This window comes from Huiozyma naganishii, chromosome 4, assembly GCF_000348985.1.
Source record: "Huiozyma naganishii CBS 8797 chromosome 4, complete genome".
Taxonomy (NCBI): domain Eukaryota; kingdom Fungi; phylum Ascomycota; class Saccharomycetes; order Saccharomycetales; family Saccharomycetaceae; genus Huiozyma; species Huiozyma naganishii.
The window spans coordinates 748,402-775,718 of NC_035925.1; the positions used below are offsets into that span (position 1 = coordinate 748,402).

At 42.9% G+C, this 27,317-nt stretch overlaps 15 protein-coding genes across 15 annotated transcripts; 6 read left to right on the forward strand and 9 right to left on the reverse strand.

Annotated features, from left to right (window-relative positions):
- Positions 1-233: 233 nt before the first annotated feature.
- On the forward strand, positions 234-500 carry KNAG0D04140 (uncharacterized protein; the record flags this gene model as incomplete). Its single annotated transcript, XM_022607851.1, has 1 exon — positions 234-500. One exon carries the CDS (start codon positions 234-236, stop codon positions 498-500), a length of 267 nt encoding a protein of 88 aa, XP_022464406.1.
- A 173-nt stretch (positions 501-673) lies between these two features.
- COX18 (membrane insertase COX18) lies at positions 674-1,630 on the reverse strand (the record flags this gene model as incomplete). The annotated part of the gene is made up of 1 exon (XM_022607853.1): positions 674-1,630. The coding sequence occupies one exon, from the start codon at positions 1,628-1,630 to the stop codon at positions 674-676; it is 957 nt and encodes a 318-aa protein (XP_022464407.1).
- A 226-nt stretch (positions 1,631-1,856) lies between these two features.
- SPT4 (transcription elongation factor SPT4) lies at positions 1,857-2,162 on the reverse strand (the record flags this gene model as incomplete). Its single annotated transcript, XM_022607854.1, has 1 exon — positions 1,857-2,162. The coding sequence occupies one exon, from the start codon at positions 2,160-2,162 to the stop codon at positions 1,857-1,859; it is 306 nt and encodes a 101-aa protein (XP_022464408.1).
- Positions 2,163-2,398: 236 nt separating this feature from the next.
- VHT1 (Vht1p) lies at positions 2,399-4,198 on the reverse strand (the record flags this gene model as incomplete). The annotated part of the gene is made up of 1 exon (XM_022607855.1): positions 2,399-4,198. The coding sequence occupies one exon, from the start codon at positions 4,196-4,198 to the stop codon at positions 2,399-2,401; it is 1,800 nt and encodes a 599-aa protein (XP_022464409.1).
- Positions 4,199-5,531: 1,333 nt separating this feature from the next.
- RPS22B (40S ribosomal protein uS8) lies at positions 5,532-6,292 on the forward strand (the record flags this gene model as incomplete). The annotated part of the gene is made up of 2 exons (XM_022607856.1): positions 5,532-5,664; positions 6,033-6,292. 2 exons carry the CDS (start codon positions 5,532-5,534, stop codon positions 6,290-6,292), a joined length of 393 nt encoding a protein of 130 aa, XP_022464410.1.
- A 152-nt stretch (positions 6,293-6,444) lies between these two features.
- Positions 6,445-9,477, reverse strand: KNAG0D04190 (uncharacterized protein; the record flags this gene model as incomplete). The annotated part of the gene is made up of 1 exon (XM_022607857.1): positions 6,445-9,477. The coding sequence occupies one exon, from the start codon at positions 9,475-9,477 to the stop codon at positions 6,445-6,447; it is 3,033 nt and encodes a 1,010-aa protein (XP_022464411.1).
- Positions 9,478-9,861: 384 nt separating this feature from the next.
- KNAG0D04200 (uncharacterized protein) lies at positions 9,862-10,347 on the forward strand (the record flags this gene model as incomplete). Its single annotated transcript, XM_022607858.1, has 1 exon — positions 9,862-10,347. One exon carries the CDS (start codon positions 9,862-9,864, stop codon positions 10,345-10,347), a length of 486 nt encoding a protein of 161 aa, XP_022464412.1.
- Positions 10,348-10,568: 221 nt separating this feature from the next.
- Positions 10,569-12,209, reverse strand: ART5 (Art5p; the record flags this gene model as incomplete). Its single annotated transcript, XM_022607859.1, has 1 exon — positions 10,569-12,209. One exon carries the CDS (start codon positions 12,207-12,209, stop codon positions 10,569-10,571), a length of 1,641 nt encoding a protein of 546 aa, XP_022464413.1.
- Positions 12,210-12,374: 165 nt separating this feature from the next.
- On the reverse strand, positions 12,375-13,040 carry ARC18 (Arc18p; the record flags this gene model as incomplete). Its single annotated transcript, XM_022607860.1, has 2 exons — positions 12,375-12,905; positions 13,035-13,040. 2 exons carry the CDS (start codon positions 13,038-13,040, stop codon positions 12,375-12,377), a joined length of 537 nt encoding a protein of 178 aa, XP_022464414.1.
- Positions 13,041-13,674: 634 nt separating this feature from the next.
- Positions 13,675-17,865, forward strand: KNAG0D04230 (uncharacterized protein; the record flags this gene model as incomplete). The annotated part of the gene is made up of 1 exon (XM_022607861.1): positions 13,675-17,865. The coding sequence occupies one exon, from the start codon at positions 13,675-13,677 to the stop codon at positions 17,863-17,865; it is 4,191 nt and encodes a 1,396-aa protein (XP_022464415.1).
- A 411-nt stretch (positions 17,866-18,276) lies between these two features.
- On the forward strand, positions 18,277-19,248 carry KNAG0D04240 (elongation of very long chain fatty acids protein; the record flags this gene model as incomplete). The annotated part of the gene is made up of 1 exon (XM_022607862.1): positions 18,277-19,248. The coding sequence occupies one exon, from the start codon at positions 18,277-18,279 to the stop codon at positions 19,246-19,248; it is 972 nt and encodes a 323-aa protein (XP_022464416.1).
- Positions 19,249-19,470: 222 nt separating this feature from the next.
- On the reverse strand, positions 19,471-22,050 carry KNAG0D04250 (uncharacterized protein; the record flags this gene model as incomplete). Its single annotated transcript, XM_022607864.1, has 1 exon — positions 19,471-22,050. The coding sequence occupies one exon, from the start codon at positions 22,048-22,050 to the stop codon at positions 19,471-19,473; it is 2,580 nt and encodes an 859-aa protein (XP_022464417.1).
- A 1,552-nt stretch (positions 22,051-23,602) lies between these two features.
- Positions 23,603-24,433, reverse strand: LHP1 (tRNA maturation protein LHP1; the record flags this gene model as incomplete). Its single annotated transcript, XM_022607865.1, has 1 exon — positions 23,603-24,433. The coding sequence occupies one exon, from the start codon at positions 24,431-24,433 to the stop codon at positions 23,603-23,605; it is 831 nt and encodes a 276-aa protein (XP_022464418.1).
- Positions 24,434-24,957: 524 nt separating this feature from the next.
- On the forward strand, positions 24,958-25,824 carry SLC1 (1-acylglycerol-3-phosphate O-acyltransferase SLC1; the record flags this gene model as incomplete). The annotated part of the gene is made up of 1 exon (XM_022607866.1): positions 24,958-25,824. One exon carries the CDS (start codon positions 24,958-24,960, stop codon positions 25,822-25,824), a length of 867 nt encoding a protein of 288 aa, XP_022464419.1.
- Positions 25,825-26,005: 181 nt separating this feature from the next.
- KNAG0D04280 (fructose-1,6-bisphosphatase) lies at positions 26,006-27,055 on the reverse strand (the record flags this gene model as incomplete). Its single annotated transcript, XM_022607867.1, has 1 exon — positions 26,006-27,055. One exon carries the CDS (start codon positions 27,053-27,055, stop codon positions 26,006-26,008), a length of 1,050 nt encoding a protein of 349 aa, XP_022464420.1.
- Between the last annotated feature and the right edge of the window lie 262 nt (positions 27,056-27,317).

Genomic DNA, 27,317 nt, shown 5'->3' on the forward strand with positions numbered 1-27,317 from the left:
AATTAAGTATAGCAGACGTTACCGCGATGACACCAATAAATCTACAAGGGCGATTCTTAGGACCCAGTCACATTATGAATTTAATTGTTGACTCCGCAATCATGACTTCTCTTTTTTTGTTTTCCGAACAAAAAAATTTTCAGTTTTAAAATCTGAAATTGCGATGAGCTCCAAAAAGGCTTCAGTCCCAGTGGTCAATAACAGCACAACAGCACCCTACACACTCTCGAAACATGGTTCAAAAAGCACTAAAAGTGAAAACTAAGGCGAAGGATCCTCGTCGTGTGACGAAGAAGCAAAAAAATCTGCGGAAAGCAGCTCCCCTTATTATCAAATCGAAAAAGAAGCAGCTGCACTATTTGAAGAACCTTAATAGAACTGCTTCCCTTACAGAGAAGACTGAAAAATTGGTATCTGCCAAGGTTGGTCATTTGGAACTGTTGAAAGGTACGAGAAGAGAATTAGAAAAGTCCAAACGTAAAGACGATTCGAAGAAGTAAATTATTGAGCTTTGGTTCCATGCTCCAGCTCAGACTCATCATTGCATTTATTCATGTGTACATTATCATATATTAGTATTACAATAATATACAATCAAGACAAAAATTTTCCCAACTCTATTTACACAGGAAGAACGCTAGCATCTTCGCAGCTCATGCGTCGCAGTTGTTTTCTATCTCTTGTAGGGCCAAAAGGAATCCAAAACCATGTTTTGGAGCAAAGAAAACGCTTGGGAACTAATCCAGTATAGAGACAACAGTACTGGGGCTTGTGAAGAAACACCCATCATAAATATGCAACCAATACGCGAAACATTCAAAATGCTCTTGAAAATTTGATTTGTCCTCGAATAATGATCGTCGAATGCCTTTATGCCAACCGAATCTGTAGACTTCCTGGATATCATCTTACCATTATATTCAATATTCAATAACGCCAATGACCCTAAGATCATGGGAATAGCCACAGGGTAGTCTAACAATGGGCCAGTTAGATCTATATCATGCCACGAGAATTGATCGAACCACTGTTTGGTGGCCCTCTCCACTTGAAGTTCCGTAAGATTCCTTATACCCAGAGACACAGAGACCCACAAAGGGATTTGAACAAATGGTAATATAGCGTTCTTCCACATTTGTATGCCATATCTTTTAAACAGTTTCTTCTGACGTTTCCTGGTCTCCCTTACAGCGAGCAGTGTTATCTGTTCCGGGGTAATATTGCTCAGTTTACTGTTTTCTACCATCGCAGCGGCAGCCTCTTCCCCCGTTGAACTTTTAGTACCAGGCACTTCGCCATTGTTAGCTGTCTGCACGGCGTGGGCAAGTCGCAGCTTTACAATCGGAGTTGCACTCTGAACTACCTTTCTCAGCTCTTGTTGTTTTATAATTCTCTTCCTCTGTACTACACTCAGGGGTAGTGTAAATACACTTCTCAGAGTTAAGGTTGTTAAGGGGACTAGAACCACCCACGGTATACCTGATACTTCATGAACTGTTGTAAATAAGTCCGCTACTGGCCCACCGATGGACACAAAGTTCCTACATTGGCTCCTTTCGAGAGCTCTTGGATATATTCTTCGGGGTTGCGCTAGCAACCTTATCGTGTTTCCGTATGGACGATGTAGCATGATTAACAGCTACCGGAGGGCTGGAATCCTTAATGTCAACTTTTAGTTTCCAAGGCTGATTTTCCACTTAGTAAATTACTTCGAATTTTGAATGCTAATAGTACTTAAGATAAAGTATACCGTATATCGTCAGTTGTGATACAAAGATAATCAGTTTGTTGAAAGAGTAGTAAACTGATTCGCCATTTGATCTTTTATAGTTGTAAAATTGTAGTTACACCCATGATCACTCCACATGAGAACCGTCTCTGGGTATATAATGCGGCAGCAGCTCAACAACTTCTGCAGGTAGTCTCCCATCAACTTTTATAGCATACAGACCAGGAATATTCATATCGACACTGAGCCATTTGGCAACCCACGACTTCCTGGGCTTACACATCCCTACTAGCCCTTCGAATGAGGGCGACGTACATTCCATTGCGGAAACACCTGCCTCCTCAAATATACCCTGGCAATTGGGACACCCGTCTCTATTGAATTCATTTGTGGATTGCACAATCCCACATAGCATGCAAGCCCTATCAGACATCACAACAACGAGCTTCGAGGAGTCGCAGTTTTATCTGATATATGTCAAAGCACTCTTGAAGGATCACTAACGTCTACTACGACGAATTTTCACTTTTTTTCTTTCGATGGAAGTTAAAGAGGAAACAGCACGTGAGGGAGAGTGCAGAGTGAAGGCATGTCGTTTATACTGGGATAAGGATCTCTATACAATTCAATGTGTATTTCTCTCTATATATACATATATACATATGTGAATCAGCGTACGTAATAATACCCGTCGCTTCTCAATTCCAAGTCAGTTTCAATAAACGCAGGTGGAGTCTCGCCTTTTTCCTCGTTGTATAGGATGATTCCATTCCCTAGAGCGTGCTTCTTCTCGTTCTTCTTGTAGAAGAACAAAACAACAAAGGTCCAAAGACCGTAGATCACACCAAATATTAAACTCACAGTGTAACCAGTATGGAACTTGGGAGATTCTGTAGTTTGCCATGCTAAATTGGGGATCCATGCATTGGTAGACTGTGAGAAGGAGTAAATTGCAATCCAAGTGATGGCCTTCACTTGCGGGTCAAATCTTAAGAAGTCATTAATAAACGACCACAGACATGGCGACGCAGCAACACTGAAATACGTTGTTAGGAACGCGTACCATTTTGCCTTCGAATTCACATTCCATTTGATTAGAATGGCACAGGATGCAGTGTTCATGATCGCTGCAAAGACCATAAAGAACCATTTACACCTGAAAAGGTCGGCACCAAATGCACAAAAGAAAACATATGCAAACCCTAGGCAGGCCGGTAAGACACTTAGATTATTCACCTGTACAATGGAATATTTTTTATTTGCCTTCAACCATAAAGCGTAAGATCCACTGAATGCAGTCATATTGTTCCACGAGCACACATCAAAAATCCCAAGTACCCAGAATGTTGGGTTGCAGAATACTTTTTTCCATAGAGACCGATTCCATAGTGGTTTCAACTTCGATTTGTCAACACCGTCGTTGATTTGGTTTCTTTTGTTTCTAATTCTAGCAATTCTAATCTCCTCATCAGTCAAAAACAATGAATAGCACTTGGATGGGATGCCGGGAATAACAAAGAAACCAAGGATAGCAGTTGGGAGAGAAATAGCGATCGCGTCGATCAAAAACATCCACCTCCAGCCAGCAAGACCGTGAACACCGTCCAAACTTTTGAAAATACGACCTTGCAAAAGACCAGATGTAACTCCACCAAGGAGATTACCACAGAAGAATAGGCAAACTCTTGAACTAATTTCATCTGGTGCATACCAACAGCCCATGATGTACTGCGAAACTGGGTAGTATGCAGCACCAAAGGCATTCAGGATAAAACGATAACCTTGAAGCTCGTGCAAAGTTTTGACTCTATAACAAGCGAACGTGAACCAGGTCCAGCCTAAATCCATAACAGGAAGTAGTAAATGAGCTGGGAAACGAGGCAACAAGTACATGAAGGGTAGTTGAAACACAATGGCTCCGACGTTCGAGATAGTACTGGTGTGGATGTAATCGTTCCCCTTCATTTTCAAATCTTCCTTCATATTAGACACGTACGCGTTGGTGTAGTTGTTCGAATCGACTGACTTGGACCAAGAAAGCATGAAGAAGTAGAATGCAATCATGATGTCGAGTTTGTAAAGAAGTCTCCTCTCGCTTGGCGATTGGGTGGTGTGGTTAGGATACAGGAACTCGTACCACTTCCTGGACTTCCGATATTCTTTGTTCAATCTGTACTCGTACTCGTCGAAAAACTTCCACCAAGGTCTGTTGGATTCGTTTCTCAATTCGTAGGGAGTGTTTTTCTTCAACTTGTTGTAAGCTATGGACTGACCATCCTCAACATCGATGACGTCTGAGCTGCTGTTGATAGCAGAAGCATTTTTGTCGCTGGCATCCTTGTCCGTTACAGAATGCCTTTCCTCCTCCAGTTCTGAAACACTGGGAGCAGTTGCCTCAAGGCTTTCTCTTAAAAACTCGTCTTCAGGTAAAACCCTCAAGTGAGGTAAGCACTTTTTCCAGTTGACCATCACTAACAGTGCTGATGGCTTGGTCCTTTCAATTAAGAATATAACTGGGAATATAAATCACATAAAAATGTCAGTTAGAATGGGCGACGTAACAGGGGAAAAAGCGCCTGTTTATATATCAAATGTTCAACGCAGTTGTGCTTTGTCGGTACGGTATTTGCTCATCGGTCATCCACTGGCGATGCTGACGCACTCGTTATCAACTCTCATCAATTAATTTCAAACCGGAAAATTATAGAAAATTTTTGCTCGAAAATGATTCAATTGGAATCATGGTCGCTTGACTCACTTCCTAATTGGGAAATTTTAGGGTGGCCATCGGTGGCAGCTACTATTGTATATTGCAGATGGCAGAAAGTAATCACCGCCGGTTGACTCAGTGACAGGTACCGCTTGTGATGCCACTCTTCACATGGGATTCTAAATAATACATCAATGTTGCTACTAAACTGTTGAAGATGAGTGACCTTTTTACTACTACTGAACTGAGCAGAAATTGCTCATATTATTATCCAATAATAGATCAAAAATGCCGTGAGGGGCGCCATGAGTGACTCGGAATGGCTTATTGCACCATACTCAACAAAATTGTGCCGTGTGTATGATTCATACAAGAAACTATTGGACAATTGCTGTCTAGTCGTGATGTTCGAGCGACTGTAGTTATCACTCATTGGTGAGTGTGAATTTTCTAAAAATTCAAGTACATCAGAATATCCTACCGTACGAAGTGATGACGCAACTTTTTCAAGATTTTGGAAAAGTGAAAAATTATAAAAGTAAAATTTCGAAAATTTTTCAGTGTTTTCTTTCTTCTACCTCACTTTCCAGTTGGGAGAGCATAGCAAATCAACCTGTTCTTCACTACATTTATTGTATGTTGGCGATGTCTTAGGTTACATGTTATACCTTGCTTTAAGTCAATTGAGTACGTGAGTGATGATATGAGCGTACCTTTGATGATGCCGGCTTCATTTGTTGTTAAAATCAATTTAATCATAATTCTTCAGTTTTCCAGGACACAAAAAGAGTAAGTATTGTCTCTGCATTGCAAATACAACGCGACTGCAAAGTATTAGCAAGTAGCAACCAGTTCCGATGAACTGCAATATTTTACCGGAATTATGAACTTTGATACTTTAATTCAACTCCAAAAACGTTACAAATCCTATATTTTTGTTTCACTACAGAGATGGACACTTGTTACGTTAATGAAGCGATATTTGCCCATAAAATTCAACGTTTCAATGGCATTAAGACAAATTATACACTCCGCTATTTTGGTCTACTAACATTTTCAACACTCTTCTTCTCATAGCCCGCTTTTTAAATAATGACCCGTACTTCCGTTTTGGCCGATGCCTTGAATGCTATCAACACCGCTGAAAAAACCGGTAAGCGTCAAGTTTTGATTAGACCTTCTTCCAAGGTCATCATCAAGTTTCTACAAGTTATGCAAAAACATGGTATGTTTTTATTTCCAGTTTAAGTTAAACTCACCTATAGTACAATAACAGCAGATCTCTTTCTTTTTTTTGAAAAAAAAGGAGAAATCCCGGGTTGATAACTGGATGGTTTGTCGGTTTATTCTCTTCTTCAAAAGATTATGAATTTTTATCAAGTCCCTTACTGTCTTTTAATTATCCGGAATATTTAAATCCATGTGGAATTGCTTCTTACACGCTAATACATTGCAACTGTATGCTTTAACGTTTACTATTCCTCAACATTCTTTTTTTTTTCAGATCTGCTGTAATTTTATTTGACGGTGCATTGCATCTACACTTACTGTAGTACTCTTAAAGTCTTTCAAGTTACTAACATGTCATGCTAGGTTACATTGGTGAATTCGAATACATTGACGACCACAGATCTGGTAAGATTGTTGTCCAACTGACCGGTAGATTGAACAAGTGTGGTGTCATCTCTCCAAGATTCAACGTTAAGATCGGTGAAATTGAGAAATGGACTGACAACTTGTTGCCTGCCAGACAGTTCGGTTACATTATCTTGACCACTTCTGCTGGTATCATGGACCATGAGGAAGCTAGAAGAAAGCATGTCTCTGGTAAGATCTTGGGTTTCGTTTACTAGTTACTTATAGTATATAAACAATAAGAATAAAAAATCATTAAAAAATTAATTAAGTAAGTATCACATGGTACTTCTCATTTTTTCAATCGAATATCGAATCGGCGTCCCGAATAGTATTGCTAGCTGTAAGCGGGTCATTCTAATTTCTCATTTTATATCCCGAATAGCTGCGATGGTGACGGTAAATGTAGTGCGTTTTCGGTGGGCTTTTCATTCAGGTCATTAGCATTGGCCATTTCCGTTATAGTTGTAGGTGCGACAGATGCGCCAGGGATAGAAGGACGGTGGATGCCTCGCTTAGGTGTCGTACTCATATCGGAACCCAAATTAGCTGGAATCTTTCTATGAATGTCAGTTTCGTTGTGAGAGCCACCCAATCGTGTCCCAATTGAAGAACCGGCAGTCGCCGTATGTAGGATGGGTACAGACGCTCTGCGCCTCTTGTCTATTTTATTAAGAGCTTCCCGGAATGAGTACGCATCCAATTTCCCGAAAGGGCCATTCCCCGCAAAAGCATTACCAGTATTGTTATTCAAAGAGGTGGCAGGTGCGTTCGGTATAGAAAATGTCCCTGAGGTTCCAGTGGAAGATGTAGTATTCGCCATACCACTATTCAAGCCATTGTTGATTTTCCCACTTTCAGAATCAGCAGCGTCGAAATTAAGAGGTGGGAGCAAGAACGCTTTCCCGTCCTCCGTGACTGATATGATGGAACCTTTCCTTCTCGTGGAATAAGGAGATAGAGACATGGGTGAAGTGGCCAGAGTAAGTGATGGTCGCGAGTTACTCGTTGCTGTGCTCGAGCTTCTTCTCATAGTCCTGTCCAGAGTCGATCCGAAGGGGGATATAGTTGGCCCCGATATAGATACCGTTCTCTCCCACAAATCGTGCTCTTGTTGAGAAAACTCAACCCTTTTCATGAAATCCAGAGTCTGGCAAGTCATTTGATAGCTCAAGTGTCCGCTCGCCACAATTTTGTTCCGTAAGATGCCATCCTGAATGAAATTTGTCACCCTTGAAAGTAGGTATCTGTACCCGATGTAACAATCGGACTTTGGATCAAACAAAAACGAGTTCAAATCGCGTTCTATCAGTTTGTCCGTATCCACTTTCTTTTCTGAATTTAGGATGTATGTGTTCATGAAGTTGTTTACAGTGTCGATCTCCAATTGGCTATAAATTGCCGAGGTGGTGCCGTCCATCTTGTATATGATAATGTACCAGACATAAAACAAGATCTGAATGATTGGGTTCGTTAAAAACCCCTGGATTCTCATTGCCGTGTTGTTCGTGGTGATATTCAACTCGCTGCTGAAAAGTTTGTATTGGAGGACCATGACATCCACGATTAGCGGTAAGAACCGTTGTAATCTAACATCGATGTCCCATTGTGTCGTTGTGATATTATTTTGAGGTGTGAGGAGAAGTAGAATGATCGGCAGGGAGCAAATGCTCAGATTGTTGTTGATCATGTTGCTGTCCAAAAACAGACCGTGATGGGCAGTGTTATCCAGAAACCAGGTTTTTTTGAACAAGTAGTCTGAGTTGGACAAATTCCTAATGAATTCAAACCAGGTGGACTCAAGGAGCAGCCAGTGGTTGATTGTACTAGGGATTATTGTGTAGTCGTTCAGTATCTGCTTAAATTTGGTCGGCGCCATTGAAATGAAAAAATTTCTTTTCCAATTATCCTGGGTTGCGTTTGGAATAATGATTAGTGGTGAGTCCCTGAGCATCAGGTCTGCGCTGTTTACGTTGGCAGATGGGGAGTTTCTGTCCGCGTACCACTTGTTGAGCCTGATTATTATATTGTGGAGGTCCTCCATAGACTTGAAGTTCCCCAGGGAAAACTTCTTCTGTGCTGTCATCTTGTAGTTGTTGTTGGCCTCTATGAAGAGTAACGATGGTAGAAGATTGAACGCTTTTGAAGATAAGGGTCCGTTTATTAGCAGGTCCGAATACTTCTGTATGATATCCTTCAAAGATGATGAATCGTTTTCGCTCAAATGGAAATATTGTTCCAAGAACATGTTGTAGATGGAGGACGACACTGTATCAAATTCGTCTGTGAGATGCACCAAGTACGTCCAAATATTGAAGTAGCCGTTGAGATCCTGTAATTGGAAAGTGTTCAATTCTTGGAGCAAGTTACGCTGGTAAATACTGAAGACGCTATTTGCCAACGAAGTGTACGATAAATCCAGGATGACATACAGCAGCAGTGTCATTGAGAGGAAGTTGTATTGTGGTGCGTTATTCCCAGCTGAAGGAACAGGGTGTGTCGTAATACACTCGTTCCAACAGAAGGACCAAAACTGTTCGTCAAACCTGGAGGTTGTATTTTCAATGAGGTGGTAACCCAAGTACGTTATGGACATCGCCAGAAACGGGAATTCCTGTTCGTTGTTGACGTCCCAAATTTTGTGGAATAGTATTACATCATCACCGGGTGATCCAGTGAGGTCCTTTAGGAACAGTGTATGGAAAGTGTCTGCAAACAGTTTTGTATCGTTGATTAGGAACTTCCAGCCGAAATTGAAAAACTTGATCAGGTCTTTACTTCTATGTTTCATCACCTGTGGGAACTGATTGATTATTGATTTCGTCAAGTTTTCATTTATCACAACATCATTGACGTTACATATAGGTAGTTTGAAACTTTTCCTCCTCTCTACAGTCCCCAGACTTTGTTCCGAATCCGTTGTAGTGAAATTTGACGGTTCTAGTGATTCCCTGACCGAGGAGGACGCCGAGGTGGGCACCGATGCTGATGGTTGCGGTACCGTATCTGCTGCTGTACCTGCATCCTTTGGAGTAGTGTTAACGTTAATTATCTTCTTGGCCAGTTTATCCAGGACGTCTTCATCATCATCTGATTTCATCAGTGGAATGCCCCCCTGAGTGTTCCCGTCATAATTGGTAGAACTACTGAGCAGCAAGTTCGGCCAGTTGATCTGGTCTATTGGCTGGTGCAAAATTTCAGTCTTATTCGACAGGATCAGCAGCCTGTGAACGGTCTTGATGTGTCGCTGCACGAGATCTCTCCTCACAAAACAGTGTTGGCAAATCTTACATTGGAACGGCTTGTACCCTGTGTGCGATCTCTCATGCCTTGTTCTATGTTCTGACCGAGAGAACGCCTTAGCGCAGTACGAGCATATATATTTCCTCTGAGAAGCCACCATGTCCTATGAAGTCGTGTGTTTCAATTGGACACACAAGCAGGGATCGTTGAAGAGAAACGTCCTCTGAAAAGACAAGCTGTTTTCGTATAAATCTCGACGCAAACTATCTTTTAAAACGGTTTCTAAAAAATCTATAAAGGCTACACCAAATGTATTATACCAAGAAAAGTTGTCTTCCTTTTTATTATTTTAATTTTCTTTTTCTCTCCCTGCCTCAATTTCCTTTCTTTCGATTTGTCCCTTTATTTTCAAGAATCGAATGATTTGAACAGTCGGGGGTAGGCACTGAAGGCTCCTCAATTGAAATAGGGAAACCCGAGACCCGAGACACATGCTGTTGTCAAATTTCATTCACCCAGCAAGGCCGTTGCCCGCATCAAGAGAATGTCAGTATCATTACTTTTTGCTTTTGTCAACTGCTATGGTGCCATATGCATAGTACAGGGAGCGGTGGGGGGGGGGACCAGGCTCGACAACTACAAACACCTACAGGCGGGTAGTATGGGTTGGTACAGTCTGCGCTGTCACAGATTCAGAGCAAGACGAGAGCTTTGTGTCTGTCCCCTCCCGTTCCCGCAGAAAATGCCGCAGCGATCTCTCGCCGAATCAGATGCACGACCGCGGGGATATATAGTAAGTGGGGAAAGGGTGGGGGTGGGGGGTGGGGGTGTTGAAGGCGGGGAGTGCGCTGTGCGTGCCCCTCGCCCCTTTAGCCGGCCGCGGTTTCGTGCGGCGGTTTCTGCGGGGCCCGGTTTAGACTTCCCGCTCCGCGCGCATCCTCGCCCCCCTTGCTCCGCGCCCCACGGGCTTCCCCTTTCGCCAGAGAAATGGGCGCAGAAAGCGCAAACAATTCCCCGGGGAAAACTATAGATTCCAGAGAAGGCGCCGTGGCCACAGAGAAAGACAAAGGGGCGCGGGAGGGTTCTCTGCTTCCTCGGAGAACGTTCATCCGGCGGAAAACAATGAAAAAAAGTCAGAACCCCGCCCTCCACACAATTCCCGCGGAACAACAGAAGCCCCGCATCGTTGGGTGAGGAGGGGGGGGGGCGGTTCTAGAACATTGCTGTCATGTGTGTGTGTACAGGTAAGCCTCATTCTGCTTGTGCGTCTGTCGTCGCCTGCTCGTAACTTGGCACGCTACTCGCATGGTGCTGTAATGTGTCTAACCCAGTGGTCACTGGGTTCGGCTCGCCAGCCGTTGGCGGCGGGCTCATCGTGCCCGCTGGGACCGCCACAATGGGTACGTCTCTGTTGTGTTCCTCGTATGTCGGTGGGGGGATCCCGTCGTCGTAGTACTGGTGTAACATACCTGCCGCGGTGGTGTTGCTGCTGTCTTGTGGTACGGGCGGGCCAAAGAGGTCCACCAGTTCTCCGGATCGGAAATGGATGTTCCCGTTGAGTTGGTCGTACAGCACGAGGCGGCCCCTCATCGGTACCAGTGGTGAAATGTACATGATTATCGGGATCGTCGCTTTGATCTCGAGGTTACGCCACTCTGTGCCGTCTTGTCTTTGCAATTGAAGGTGAACTTGTAACTTGTGTCTCACTTGTATATGTTGTATGTCACAGTCTTGGGTCACTTTCCTCAGATGGTCAGGCAAAGCGACTCGAGAGTCCAGGATAAACTCTGTCAGTAGTCGGTTCTCGGGTGACGAGACCAAGTCGCCGAATTGAACCATTTTCTTCTTGAACACAACGGACTCGTTGTCGTACACTTGTTCGTTCGCATCGCGGATTAGGTAGTACTGGAACAGTACGATGCTGATCTTGACAATCTTGAAGTGCTTGCTGAAGGGGAAGATCTTTATACTCAACGGGATCTGAGAACCTATGGGGATCGCTTTGCTCGGTACGCAGATTTCGTACTGTAATTTTCCAGGTAACGTTTTACCGACTTTGACCTCCTCGTCGATACTCATGTCGTTCGAGGATAGAGTCCGTAAAATACGGAGATACTTGTACTTGCGGAACCGTGGGTCGTTCGTGTCTATCGTCGTCGAGTTCCCATTGTTGTGTGCGTCAAGACGTGCCTGCAACGTATAGAGTACACTCCCACTTTGTAAACCTTCCACAGTCTCCGGTATATCGTTGGGGAGCATCGCACTGAAGGGCAGAGAATATTTGCCCGCTTGTAAATTGAAGTAGTGGTGCGATGAGGATCCGGGCTTGATGTATTCTGGCAGTGGCGTCTCATTGCAAGTCGGTGCAATGGGGATAATCTTGGATGAGGACAGAGTCCTCTTCAATTTGAATCGATTCCCAAGGGAAATCATTGATGGAGTACTACTCCCATTAACACCAACTCCAAAACTACTGCCATTACTACCACTACTACCACTGCTGCCGGTGCTAGTGGTACCGCTGCCACCACCACTTCCATGCGGGTTGGTCCTAGACGACTCGTGCACCTCAATTTCCCCATTTTGGCTCAGTAAGAGGTTGGACCAGTTACATTGGAAAATCACTCGTCTCTCCTTCACGACGGCGACGTTGGAACTGCTCTTCTGGATGAACTCCAGTTTGTAAACGCCAATCAACGACAAGTCCACTTTCTTCACTATCAAATCCTTGGCCAATTCAAAATCCACGGTCCCACTCAACGGTATCACTCCATCGTGGAACTCGAGCACATTGTTCCCCTGCACCAGTATCAGGTCTTTATAGGGTGAATTCACTCGTATATCGAATCCACTGACAATATCATTACTCTGAGACTTCCCCATGGAAAACATGGTTGCAGTACACTTTGTTGAAGAAGAGAGTACAGATGCCTAAAGCTTACTGATCTTCTCATCCAACCTCTCGATGATTGAAGATCAATTTTTTTCTTTTCCCATTGTAATCTTTCTCGGGTTTCGTATATCGGTAAATACATACTATAAAAGAGGCCCTCACCTTCATAGGGACTTGTTCATGAACCTCCGTTTCGTGAACGCAAGCCAGAACTTGTTTGGCTGGCAGTCGTTGCCCTCGGAGGCGTACACCCTCTTGAGCAACCTCATCGCCAGCTCCTGTCTAAACTGTTGGATGTACGACTTGAGCAAGTCCATCTGGTTGTGGTCCTGCGTAGGAATCGTATATATGGAGTTCAGCGGGAACCCAGCTGTCCCTGGCAGAGAGAATTCTTCGAGGGACAGGTTGGTTAGCGCCTTCAGCGCCTCGTTGTAGGTCATCGTCTTGTTTAAATGCGCGAGACAGCTGTTGATGAACAGGATCCCGTATATAAGCACCCTGTCCGCTGGGCTTTTGATCTCAAAATTCTTGAAGAACGAGTTCGCACGGAATAGGTCCAGACACTCGTCTACTATGTCGTAGTCCGAATTCGCAGGGTACGCGGGGCCCTTGTACCGCGTGTTCAATGGCATGACAACGAAATTGCCCACCATGCGGTCATTCTGTGGATCTATAGGAAATGTAGAATGGTAAGCCTGCACAAAATTTAATGGCTGTTAGTATCGAAGGTTTTTCATAATCCGGGAACGTTGCGTGGGAGGGCGCAGCCTTGCGGACCCTACAGGACGACCAAAAAGGGAAAGATAAAGGGGGATAATACATACTGGCATGTCCAATTCAGTTATCAGTTCAAGATTGAACACAGTATATCACTATCACGAAGACTCGACACCGCAGCAGAGGGCAAGAAGTCTTACCAACCGTCCTCGAATCCCTTTCTTTCTACCAATTTCAAGAAGAATTGAAAACTTGCCAAAACTGGCATCACGTGATACGAAGCGCAGAATCCGAGAAATTAGAAAAAAGTGAAATAAAAATAAAACTGCGCGATTCCTTATGTGGTTTTGCGGCTTTGTAGTATCTTGGATGTTGAGAGGGGTCAGGGCTGTGAGATAGAGCAGTAGTGGGGGTGTATTGGTTGCTGATCCTAGTTGCACCGAAACGGGGGAGATAAGACGACTCGTTGTGGTATTTTTTTCCAATTCGGTTCCCATCTCACTCTCTTTTTTTTACTATTATAATTTTTATTATTTTTTTTGGTTGGACTATAGATAGCATTTGGGGACGTAATCCCAAGAACACTGGCACGCAACGGGTTCTTTCTTTTCTTTTTGAGGGAAGTATTTTGCATAGCATTGGAGGGGGTAACAAGAATTGGGGTTGAAGCCTTCTATTTATTCCTTTTTTTCCGTTTCCGTTGATCAAAAAACAGGGTCGAGAGAGAGTTTATTACAATTCTAGAAAATGCAAAGAGGTCCAGTTTATTCCGATATTTTTGGGTCCGAGCGATTACCTGACACCGAAGGTGTTGACTCGGGAGCAACGCAATCCGGATTTATACCTGATAGGGTGGAAGATATAAAAGATCTGGAAAAACTACTGTCGGAAAGTATATTGGAAGATCTGACAGTGGCAGAGAGGTCGAGGCAGTTACATTACCAGCCAGATCCATTTCACGATCAATTTCTAGTTGAAAGCTCAGCATTCACTTTGAGCGAGAAAACCCATATTCCAAAGGTACCAGATACGGTGAGTCTCTCCTCAAACGATAATACTCCTATTAGCAGTCCGAAGAAAAGAACTGCGAATAACTCGACGGCGTTCAATCCGGCATTTGCACCGATTGATACCTCAAACAATATAACTACCATAGACGAAATTGAACCACAAATGGATAGAAAAAGTTCAAATTCAACTCTATCGAGAAAGAACCTCTACCAGAACACGGGCAGCATTCCTCAAAGGAACGACGACACGGAGGTAGATATAGAAATGCCAAACAGATCCAAAGGTGGATCGGTACCAAGGAGAAAACCATCGTTGCCGCAGCTTGCTTTAGCTAGCCTAAAGAAGCAGGCCAGTTTTGGTAGCAGTCCAACAACGACTCCTACGTACTCTAGGAGGTCTCCCATGCAAGGGTTCGGTTTTTTCAATAGATCTGCTTCGAGAGATTTGACAGATCAGCATGTAGCATATCAGCAGCAGCAGCAGCAGCAGCAGCATCAACAGCAACAGCAACAGGCACAGCACTCTCAACAGACCATGTCGTCTCCACAGCAAGGACATTCTTTCAGAGGATTTGCCTCCAAGGCAAACCCATTTTCAGATAACGCTAATACTTATGGGAATCACATGCATAACGCTGAAACGGACAACAGCTCTATGTCTACGAAACACAGCTTCTATGGCCACTTGAGCTCAGCACATAGTTCTCAAACGCTCAGCTCATTGCTGGGCGGGACCAACAACTCGGGCGAGAGTGCAAGCACGACTAACAAACTAAACCACGCAGCAACTACAATAGGGATAGGTTTGAACACGAGAAGCTCCTCGACATCGTTGACTTCAAAGAGATTCACATCGTCCTCAGGGAACTCCTCGCACGGCCATCACCATCACAGGCGCCAGAGCAGCATCACTCCACTATCATCAAATAACAAGACATCGTCCTCTATCTTATCAAAGACGTTCAATAACGGGGGCAGTAAAAGCATGGCCACGGCAGGTCCGACGGGGCATCGCAGGAGTACCAAGAAACATAACTATGTGTATCCAGCTCTACTCTCCAGGGTTGCAACAAGATTTAAAAAGACGATTTCATTAGGCGAATACAAAAAGGACGGTCTCGTTTACCGTGATGCGTTTACTGGTCAGCAAGCAGTGGACGTTCTGTGTTCCATGATAAGATCGAATGACAGGAATATTGCAATTCTGCTTGGTAGATCTTTGGAGGCACAGAAGCTCTTCCATGATGTCGTTTACGAACACCGTTTGAGAGACTCGCCCTTTGAAGTTTACGAATTCACAGATAACTCTAGATTCATTGGGTCCGGATCCTCTGGAATGGTATCTCTAAGTAACCATGATCCACTAATGCTTATGTCCCAGGGGTCCTCAACGACACAAACAAACGACCAACATATGCAACATAACCAGAGAGACATTCCAGTGACAAATTCGAGATCTTCGCTTTTCAGTCAGCAAACAGAGAATTCCTCTGATAGTATGACATATCAGCCATCGTCAGCGTTTACCTCACAATCGACAATCACACAAGTAGCGCCAAAGGGTCAGCAGCAGTTGGATCCATCAATGCTCCATAATGTAAGCGGTGTATTCACCTTACTTGCAGAATGCTACTCGCCAACTTGCTCCCATGATAAGTTGTGCTACTCGATATCATGTCCAAAAAGATTGGAACAACAGCAGAGGCTGAACTTGAAACCCAACGGTGGTTTGAAAAGAAACATCTCAGTTGCGTTGGAAGAAGAGGAGGAGGAAAAGCAGTCCTGGACAAGTTCTGTTTCTAAAGAAATATGGAAAGGCCTCTCAAAGAAAGAAATAAAGAGGCAAGAGGCAATCTACGAGGTTTACATCACGGAAAAGAACTTTGTAAAGTCCCTGGAAGTGACAAGAGATGTCTTCATGAAAAACCTGGCAGAAACAAATATTATACCAGCGGATATTCGTAAGAATTTCATCAAACATGTCTTTGCTCACATTAACGACATTTATTCTGTTAACAGAAGATTTTTAGAGGCACTCAGTGATAGACAGAAATCCAGTCCTGTGGTGAAGGGGATAGGGGATATTTTGTTGCGATTTATTCCCTTTTTCGAACCGTTCGTTTCCTATGTTGCGTCAAGACCTTATGCTAAATACCTGATCGAGACTCAACGGTCTGTCAACCCCCATTTTGCCAGGTTTGATGATGATATGATGAGTTCGTCACTGAGGCATGGAATTGATTCGTTTTTATCTCAAGGTGTCTCCAGGCCTGGTAGGTATATGTTGCTGGTGAGAGAGATTTTGAAGTCGACGGAACCCGAAAAAGGCCCAGAGGAATTTGAAGTTTTGACGAAGGCGATGGACGCCCTTCGTGATTTTATGAAAAGGATTGATAAAGCCTCAGGAGCTGCCCAGGATAGACACGACGTCAAACTATTGAAACAAAAAATTTTGTTCAAAAATGAGTACGTCAATATGGGCCTCAACGATGAAAAACGTAAGATCAAGCATGAAGGCGTATTGTCAAGAAAAGAGCTCGTCAAAGCTGATAACAGTGTAGTCGGTGATATACAATTTTACTTGCTGGATAACATGCTTCTTTTCCTGAAGGCTAAGTCGGTAAACAAGTGGCATCAACATAAAGTTTTCCAAAGACCAATTCCATTGCCGCTACTATTTGCTTGTCCGGGTGAAGACATGCCCATATTGCGTAGGTACATTGGTTCATCTCCCGATTCATTTGCTACTGTAATCCAACCGGAATACAACTCTCCCAATACTAAAAACGCCATAACATTTTATTACTATGGCGCCAAACAGAGGTACCAGGTTACATTATATGCTGCTCAGATGGCTAGTTTACAGACACTTCTAGACAAAATCAAACAGGAACAACAAAGAATTATTGATGAGACAAGCATGATCAATATAACTAAGCTCAGTGATAAGTTCTTCGATTATTCAAACAAGGTCAATAGTGTCAGCTCATGTGATGGTGGTCGTAAACTACTGATAGCTACGAATTCTGGGTTGTATATGAGTAATATCAAAAGACAGGAAGATAAGATGACGAAAAAGCCACTTATCACCTTCTCGTCCCCACTACAATTGGTACAAAGAAGTAGTATTTTGCAAGTTGCAGTTTTAGATGAGTTCCAATCTATTTTGTTGTTGGTGGACAAGAAATTATACAGTGTCCCGTTGTCACTAATCAGCATTGACAGTAATGGCACATCGTACTTTAAGAAGCATGGAAAAGAACTGGTAAATCATGTCACCTTCTTTTCTGAGGGCGATTGTAACGGCAAGAGGTTGATTGTTACTGCGCACAGTTCGTCCCATTCGATAAAGTTTTTTGAATTAGAGCCACCAGTGTTGACGAACAGCGGCAGCTCCTCGAACAACAAGAAGAGTCTGAAGAAGAAGATTACGGAGGTCGTGTTCGACTCTGAACCCGTTTCTATTTCTTTCTTGAAGGCAAACCTGTGTATCGGTTGCAAGAAAGGTTTTCAAATTGTCAGCATTTCGCAAAATGCACATGAATCGCTGTTGGACCCTGCGGACACGTCGTTGGAGTTTGCTCTCAAGGATACATTGAAACCGATGGCCATTTACCGTGTGGGCAACATGTTTCTGCTGTGCTATATGGAGTTTGCGTTCTTTGTTAACAACCAGGGTTGGCGTAAAAAGGAATCGCACATTATACACTGGGAGGGAGAACCTCAAAAGTTTGCCATTTGGTACCCATACATTTTGGCTTTCAACAGCCGTTTTATTGAAATTAGAAAGATTGATACTGGTGAACTGGTTCGCTGTATTTTGGGTGAAAAAATCAGATTGCTGCAGACAAGCACACAGGAGATACTCTACGTATACGAAGATGCCCGCGGTTATGACACTGTTGCATCTCTAGATTTCTGGGGGTGAACCGTATACTGTCGGTGAATGCTACTTTTCCAGCGGACAGCCTTTGGTACTCATTCATGCGCTAGCGGCTCTCTGGGTGTGCTCAGGCACGAATACGTAGACACATACATGAAATGAAGCTATATCTAATTAGTAGTTAAACTCATCTCTACCTATCTATGGGGTACCTCTGAACACCGTCACAGAGGCGGAATTGTCTGCACGTTACAGGTTCTGACTATGAGTGTTACCCCCAGAATGAGATTTTAGTTCGCATTTTTTTTCAAAATTTAATCAATTGAAAGAGTCAGTGTTAGTAGTTCACAGTTAGGAGTTTAAATAAGTACTTGTCAACTGTTAACAGAGCGGTGGTGTCGGTTATAGTTGGTTTGTGTATTTGAAAATTGGCGATAGCTATATGGTATTAGGGCAATGAGTAGCCTAATTCAGACAGCTGCCATGTCACAACCGGTAAATTCCTTCAGATTCTACGGCTTTTCTCTAGATCATCCTTTTGGAATTGATCTGTGGTCAATCTTCTCAAAATGCTTTGAGTATATCATCGGATATTCTCCTAATGAATTTGTTTTTATCTATGATAAAACTGCTTTGGCTAATGGAACCCACGCAATCGGTATCGTGGTACTGTATTACATCCTCGTAACATTCGGGAAATACACCCTGCGAAAGTTTAATATCCCACCAATGGAGTCCACCACGTTATTTCAGATACATAACTTGTTTCTGAGTATTGTTTCATTGATTTTGCTACTTTTGTTGATTGAGCAGGTTATTCCGATGATTCACCACAAAGGTTTGTTCTGGTCTATATGTTCCGTCGAGGCATTTTCGCCCAAATTGATCACATTGTATTACCTGAACTATTTGGTTAAGTTTATTGAACTGATAGATACTGTGTATCTTATTCTGAGAAGAAAGAGATTGATCTTCGTTCACACCTACCACCACGGTGCTACAGTTCTATTGTGCTACACCCAACTAATGGGACACACCTCCGTGGAATGGATCCCCATAGGTTTGAACTTGGCTGTCCACGTGATAATGTACTACTACTACTTCATTACTTCTAGGGGGTTTAGAGTTCGGTGGAAAAGGTGGGTCACCAGAATACAGATTATTCAGTTTGTTATTGATGTTCTGTTCGTTTATTTTGTGACCTATACTTTCTACGCTAACAAGTATTTTGATGGTATACTTCCTAATATGGGGACGTGTAATCTGACCCAGGATGCTGCTGCTTATGGGTACCTGATTTTGACCTCTTACTTAGTGATGTTTTATTCCTTGTCAGTCAGTGGATTTACAGGCAGGAAGCCAAGATCCCAAAAAAAGCTCAAACATAAAAGGAAAACGAAAAACGGTGTCAAGACAAAAAAATCATAAGACTAGGAGATATTTGGCATAAGCATGAATATTCGAAATCAAAATAGGATCGCTCTTGATAAATAAAGGGACTAGACACAACTCTGTTAGTGAAAGGGGTCTGTGCACTTTAAACGGTGTATACACAGCTGATTATTTAGATAATTACATTGTTACTTAGTCTTACATTAGATAAACCCATAAATTCACAAAGATTAAATAAAACAGTGACTGTGCAGCAGTTTACTGTCTTGAGATATTGCATAATGTGGCCAATGTGGCCTTTTCCAAGTCTACTTTGTTTAATGCAAACTGTTCGTTCAGTAGTTTTATTTTCAAGGACCGTTCAAGAGACTGTTCCTGTTGCGCTTTTTCTGTGGTACTTAAAAAAGCGTATTCCCCTCTTTTTGAAAACGCAGACTCCGAAAATATTAATTTTGTTATAACTGTGAACAACAAACCAACATCTCCAGATAAGTACATGTTAAGAAAGTCTTTGCCGACTGGGATGTGAATTTCCAGCAATTCCTCCAAAGGATTTAAAACTCTTTCATCACAAACCTTCCTAAACCCAGCCTTAGTTCTTTCAAACTTGAAGGTTTTGAAGTAGGCTTCATAGATGTTTGGACAGTTTTGTTTGGCATTGAAAAGGAAGTGTTCCAAATCATTTTCAATTTCTTCTAACAAAACTTCATCGAGAAGTTCAAAGAAAGGCATTTCAATGTTTTCATCCTGAAGCCCAACCGATAATTTGGTAGTTCCTTTAAATGGTAGTCCCTCCATTAAAGGATCCTCAAGCGTTGTCTTACCTGACTGTCGGTTTTTCACCTCATCAGCTCTTCTTCCTTTTGTCCCCAGCAAATGGTTTAATAAATGTAATATAGATTTAGCGACTTGTGGTAGATATTGAGTTGTTTTATCAGTTCCATAAAGCTCTTTCAGTAAATTATTGTTCAGCAAAAATTGAGGACAGAGAAATGAGGCTATTATAGTATTGGGGGATGTTTTTAAGGTCTCTTTGTATTTCGTAGTTGCAGTCAAAAGAACCTTGAAGGCCCCACAAAATCTGTTATACGCCATTTCTTCCGTAATGCCATAAAGAGTTTTCTCTAACCCACAAACAAAAACGTAAAGCCAAACGACACTTGTAGGATCTGGTGAGGTGAATTTGGAAATTATTTTGAATATTGGAGACAACAGACTCAAAATTGTTCTAGCCAGTTTCATGTCCATTTCAGTAAATTTTTCGTTTGGTAGATATGGATTCATAGCCATTACAACTGGCTGTAAGTCTAGGAAGTTCTTCAGGAACCTGGTTGCACTTGAAGGATAACGACTGTCAAAAATTATGCAGCCGCTGTTGGTGTATCCGTGTTTCTTACAAAGCGTCTCAAAGAGCTCGGTCTGAAAAGTATCTCGTCTCATACACATAAAAAAAGCGTTAATCTTGCCAAATATTGAAGGTGAGATATCTATTTGAGAGAGGTCTATCAGTGAATCTATTATGTTGTCCCCTTTTCTTCCTTTTTGGCTGGCGGAAGAACCAAAAGAATTCTGGTATCCAAAAATACCAGAAAGTAGAGTAAGCAGATCTTGTAGACTACAAGTACGTATATCAAGCATAGAATGTGTATCATCCAAATGCAATTTCGGGCTCAATTTTATACTTCTGCTGAGTGTGTAATTTGGCGTTATTAAAGAAATAACGGGCGATTTCAATCGAAGTATGTTTTCAATAACAAAATCAGCTATTTCTGGGCGTTGTTTAGTACCAGGATTAGGTTTGTGTTCTCGTAGTAAGCGTAATTCTAATGGTAAAGTTTTTTGGGTATTATTAATGTGATCAAAGAATTGGGCACTTAGCACGGAATACCGATCATTCCAGACCTGGCAGGATAAAGAAATGATGGGAGTTTTGTAAAGGAGCAAAAGGTTGGCTTCCAAGGTTTTTTTGACTGTTGCCAAAAGGTTACTGTTTTTCGGATGTAAGTAGGTTGGTTCGAGTTCGATGGGCGAAAAATCAAAGATACATCTTTCCATCATGTGTTCAAATTTTTCAGAAAGCTTCAGAGCAATAGACCTCACTTGTATGGGGGTCATTGGCCAACACTTGGGTATCCTTTTCAGTAAAGACACAAATGCTGGGTTATCAACAACAGACGAAGGAATATTTTGAGATGCAAACAGAATTGAGATTATAGACTCTGATTTAACTAGATCAGGTGCATTTTCATTTTCCATGTAGCATAATTCCTCGATATCATCAGTAATCAATTTATCAATCTTTCTTGTTTCTATGGTAAAATTACGGTATCGGCAGCGAGGCTGTGTGATTTTAGAAGTTGGTACGGACAGGTCTGCAATTGATGTTCCGTTAAACTTGTGATAATAACTTACGGTAGCATCATTACGATGAGAATTTCTCAAATGAGTTTGTAATCTTTTCAAGACAGACCAGCTTAGACTTCTCTTAATTACAAAACCACAATACTTACATTTTGAGAAAGTTAGATTGGGGTCCGTCGTCAGAAAATAAGTCCAGCAAGGTATTGTATACTTTTTGAACAATTGAATAGGAATCCATTTTTGCCCATCTTCAAACAATACTTCTGATTTCCAGTGTTGCTTGTTACCGCTGTCATATCGAGAGGATGAGGGTGATTTCGGTGATCTGTCATTGCACTTTGATACAGTCTTTCTCCCGACCTTTCTTCTCAAGTTCCAGGAAATTGAAGATCTCGCTCTCTCTGGTAAATTTAAATGACCGCTAGATTCATTTCCGAAATTACAGCTTCCACTTTCAGTGAAGCTGTAAGAATGCATGACTCTGTCTGAGCAAGTTCAAAACGGGAACAGCGAGATCTACAAAAGAAACATTCATAAGAAGAAATTGACTTTTTTTGACTTCAATTTTGAATTTTTCAACTTTCTTCATGCGCGCGACCCGGATTCGTTTATAGAGGCAGCTGTAAGAAGACATCGCATTATGCTGGGCCACAAGCTGGTTGGAATCAGTTCCCGGGACAAACATGAATAAGCCGGTAATATCCAGAGATATTTGAGTTATACAGATTATGCCTTGAAAAAAGAATTGAGACATTTCTAGGGTTATGACGGCCAAAGAAAAACCTTATCTGTGATATAGATATATGAGTCTCGCATCTATTCCCCTACAATTTGAATTCCATAACCAAAAGGTTAGACCAAATTTTTGTTACTAAACTACTTAAGATTTGAAGCAAAGCACTATCCAAACATTTACAAAATGAACTAGATCATATTGAAAAGCTTTCTCCAAAAAACACCTATAAAATATCATTGACCGCTATCTGAACTTAGTTTCTAATTCCAAAAAGAATGTAATGTGAGTAATGCATTACCAATTGCATAGACAGGCAATATGCTGAGAAATACATGACCAATGAACTAGCCGTTTAAGATAAGAATATTGTGAGAAAAATATAGCATAGTAGAAATTATGTTTTCCTTTGATGCCTAGCGGGTACACTACAGAATGACTGATAAGTCTCAGGTATAAAAATGCGAGTTATGACACATAAACCAATCTCTCTCTGGTACAAGACAGGAGAGATCATCGAACCATATACTTTTATAATAAGTATATTTAAAAGTCAAGTGAACTAACACATCTGACATACTCTACTAGCATGGAATTATATATTTCAACAGCTTGCCTATGATGATATTTGTGTCCATTGGGTTTTATCATACCTTGATTTCCATATTCCGCAGGTAAAGACGTTCTTCAATAATCCTTCAGTTGATATTTTAATATTTTCCTATTTGAAGTTTATCTTATTTGTTTGTTCTTTAAGGATAAAAGATACAATAACAACAGAATAGTGTTTGAATAATTAAACAACAAATAAAAAGTTTCAGAATGATGCTGGGTGATGGTGAAAATAGGTAATACTTTGTGTATCTTGGTTCAGAAATGGCATTTCTGCCTATCTGTTCTTAACGACGGAAAGTGGGGTTGCTTTCTCATTGAGATAAATTTCCCTGTAACAGCCTTTAAAAACAAGGCTATTGGAACAAAAGAAGCGGGAACTCCCTCATGAACTAGCATCTTTATAAGTCAGACTTCTAAAATCGATTGAGGAACTGCGGTGAAATCAGCACTCTAATTGGTGTTCATATGGTACACCTGAGTAAAGATACAGGGCATTGTACTAAGGCTAGAACCATCTCTGTCAGATTTGAAAATGATCTATTCATTTGATGATGATAATACGTGTACATAGTAGCACGCTGTGCTATGTAGATGTGTAATGATTTAATAATGTAAAGGTGATTCGTGTGCAACTACTTGCACGCAAAAGAATTGTAAATACTTTTAACGGACCTGTAACTCTCAGTTTTCAGGCTTCGTTTCCTCCTCCTTTTCTTCAGCTACAGCAGACTCATCGTTGGTCCCTGCTGGAGGGGCTTCCAATTTAGGCATGTTCTTTCTATGACCGGTGAAAGATCTGGATCTCTGGCCGGAACCACTGAAGTTTTTGGATCTTGTGGCTTCCCTCTGTTGGTCGTACTGTTTCTTGGTCAAAATGTCCAACTTGCGCCCTTCGAAGGACAAAATGTCCTTGGATTTGTCGTCTGAGCCACAAGAATAGTTCTCAACAAACTTTTCACAATCCTCCGCTGTCGCGAACTCGACCATGGCAATCCCGTGGAATCTTCTTCTGCGGTCCCTCTTCAAACGAACCTGGGCGACGTTTTCGACCTTTTGGAAAAAATCCTCCACTTTCTCCTGCAATTCCGAGATGATGGTTTCAGGTGTATGTGGGATATTCATCACAACTACGGTACGCTTACTTTGCTCCACTCTGTCCCCAGTACTCTTTGTAGAATCCAACGGAACACGTCTCTTGACGTTTTCTCCATCCTCTGAAACCTCCAAGAGAGCAGAATCGCGCAGGATCTCCACCAACTTGTCAATTGGTCTGAACTTCTTCATACGGTTGAAAGTGGCAATGGTACCAATTGGAACCCAGCCGTCATTTTTCTCCGCTGTGGTTCTCAAGAACTTGTCGTATGGGAAATTGAACTCAGAGAAGTAGAATTCGACTTGCTTCAAACACTGCTTAGAGTTTTCTGGAGTAAATTCTACAGGAACAAAGGAGCCTCTTCTCGAAGTGGCAACGTCTTTAGGCTGGACATTTTCAGGGGTTTCAGTGGAGGACATAGCGATGGTTGCGGTGATGCGGTGCAGACCTATACCAACCAGATCATCTTTCCGAAGGTCATCGCTGCACTGCCGGTTCTTGTGAAAATATAAAAAAAATAAATAAAATAAAAAAGAGATGTCGATGAGTTTGGGAACTCGATGAAATTTTTTCACTTTCGTTTACAATGATATTGCACGACCCCGTGGGATCCCATACAGAGGCTGTTACTGATCCCAGTGCCACGGGTCAAGTTGCAAAATGGGCATGCAGCCACTGAAGTAATCCTTCACCGAAAAAACACTACACAAACTGCATCAATTTTTGTAGTCTCTCGCGATGCTCTTGTAAGAACCGTCTTCGAGGCTGTTGAACGAATTGATGAAAAAAGTTGTTGATTTTATTGCCGCGAAAAATAAAACACTGTCCAAGTCGAGGAATTGGCCCTTCAACAGTAGTTATTGAGATCCAATTTTGTAATTTTGTCTAGTGACCTCCCCCAATTGGGCATTACGACGCATTTATTTCTGAAACGAGTCGGAGAATGGCAAATACTATCCTGTACTATGCAAGGTGTTTCCTTGCGGTGATTGTTCTTATGATTGCCGCGCTTTACGGGGTGATTGCCTCGATTGTTGCTACTTTGATTGGGAAACAGTACTTGGCTCAATGGCTCACTGCCCGTTGTTACTACAACTTGATGAAGTATACGATGGGGTTTGACGTCAAAGTCATTGGCGAGGAGAAACTGGAGAACAAGCCGTTCATTGCTGTGTCTAACCACCAATCGACGCTGGACATCTTGATGCTGGGGAGAATGTTCCCACAGGGGTGCACTGTGACCGCCAAGAGTTCGTTGAAATATGTTCCCTTCTTGGGCTGGTTTATGAGTTTGAGCGGGACTTATTTCTTGGACAGGAGCAGTAGGGAGAAGAGTGTCAACACTTTGAACAAAGGTCTGGAACAGGTCAAGAGGGAGAAAAGGGGTCTTTGGATCTTCCCCGAGGGCACGAGATCGTACGCGACCGATTTGAACATTTTGCCCTTCAAGAAGGGCGCCTTCCATTTGGCGCAGCAGGGAAAGATCCCGATCATCCCGATCGTAGTCTCGAACACCAGTACTCTGATGAACCCGAAGTGGAAAGTGTTCAACCGCGGGGTTATGACCGTTAAAGTGCTGGACCCAATTCCTACTGATGAATTGGCCAAGGAGGACATTGGGAAACTAGCGGAGCAAGTTAGAGACATGATGCTGACTGAGTTGCAAGAACTGGGATACTCAAAGGCCAACAACGACACCAACTTGCCCCCCCAATTCATCGAGCAAGCGAAGAAAGAGACCAGTGTCACTGAGAAGACGAGAGACGAGGCTTCGACTGTCACAGGATCTGAGATCAGAGCGGCAAACTAAAACCATCGGGACGTGCCCGTCCACGAAGAGAGGAAAGATAAATTGTCATCAAGAAAGTACGTATAAAACAAGTATAGAAAGATTACTTATGTGTATCCTTTAATTTTTTATGATTAATTGATCAACGTCCTGCTTCGATCAAGATATCGGTTCTTTGAAGGTACACGGCGAGGGTAGCAGATTATAACTTCCCAATGTGCTTCAAGTACTTGTCGACGTCTCTCGAGGAACCAATCCAGATGGATGTTTTGTCGTGGATCTTGGTTGGGACTAGGTCCAGGATTCTCTCACCTTTGTCGTTGACAGCCTTCCCGCCGGCCTGCTCGATCAAGAACGCCATGGGGAACCCCTCGTACAGTAGTCTCAACTTCCCGTTTCTGCTCTTCGAGGAGCCTGGGTAGGCATACAGTCCACCATACAGGACGGTTCTGTGCATATCGGCGACCATGGACCCGACGTATCTGGCGGAGTATGGTTCGTTGTCCTCGTCCTGGGGCTGTTTCAAAGCGTCGAAGAAAGTCTTGACGGACTCATCCCAGTAGCAGGTGTTCCCCTCGTTGACGGAGTAGATCTTCTTAGGATGATCCGTGGGCAGTCTCACGTCTGGCTCAGTCAGGATGAACTCGCCCAGGTTGGTGTCGAGGGTGAACCCGTTGACACCGTCGCCCAGTGTGAGCAGCAAGTGGGTGGATGCACCGTACAGGGCGTAGCATGCTGCTACCATATCGTGGCCGCTTCTCAATACATCCTGCTCGCAACCGGGTTCACTTGGGGGTGAGGTGATCTTGAAGAGGGAAACGATGGTCCCTACAGAGACACCGGCGTCGATGTTGGAGGACCCGTCAATCGGGTCGCAGCACACTGCGTACGTGCCCTCGGTTGTCTCAAACCTGATCAACTCCTCCTGTTCCTCGGAGACAAGGATCTTGACGATGTTGCTCGAGGCCATGGTGTTAATGAAGATCTCGTCACCGAGCACATCAAGCTTCTTCTGCTGGTCGCCCGTCGCGTTGGAGGTCCCGAACAGTCCAGTCAAGTGGATCAGCTCAGCTCTTCTGACGGTGTGCGCGATGAACTTGAAAGCGAACCCGAGGGCGTTCAGCACAAGCGAGTAGTCACCCGTGGCATTCTTTGCCTGCTTCTGCTTCTCGATGATGAAACGGGACAGAGAGATGATGTTAGTGTCGATCTTGTCGGCCAGAGGCTCCTGACATTCCTGCTTGATTGGCATTATCTCTGTAAATTGAAGTTGATTGGTAATTAGTGTTGAAGGCTATTGTTGTCGCTTCCCCTTTGCTTTGCTAATCAGAAAGAATAGGGGACAGAAGCTTACGACATCACGTATACTACACATCTCGAGGGAGAAGACGGCTTACTTATATACACGCAAGCCGTCCCCACGTCGCACGTTTATGTAACCAAACCTTAGCCCCTATAGGTCCACCCACTGGCCTCTACGGTTAGGGGAAGCCGTCTTTCTTTCTTTCTTTCGT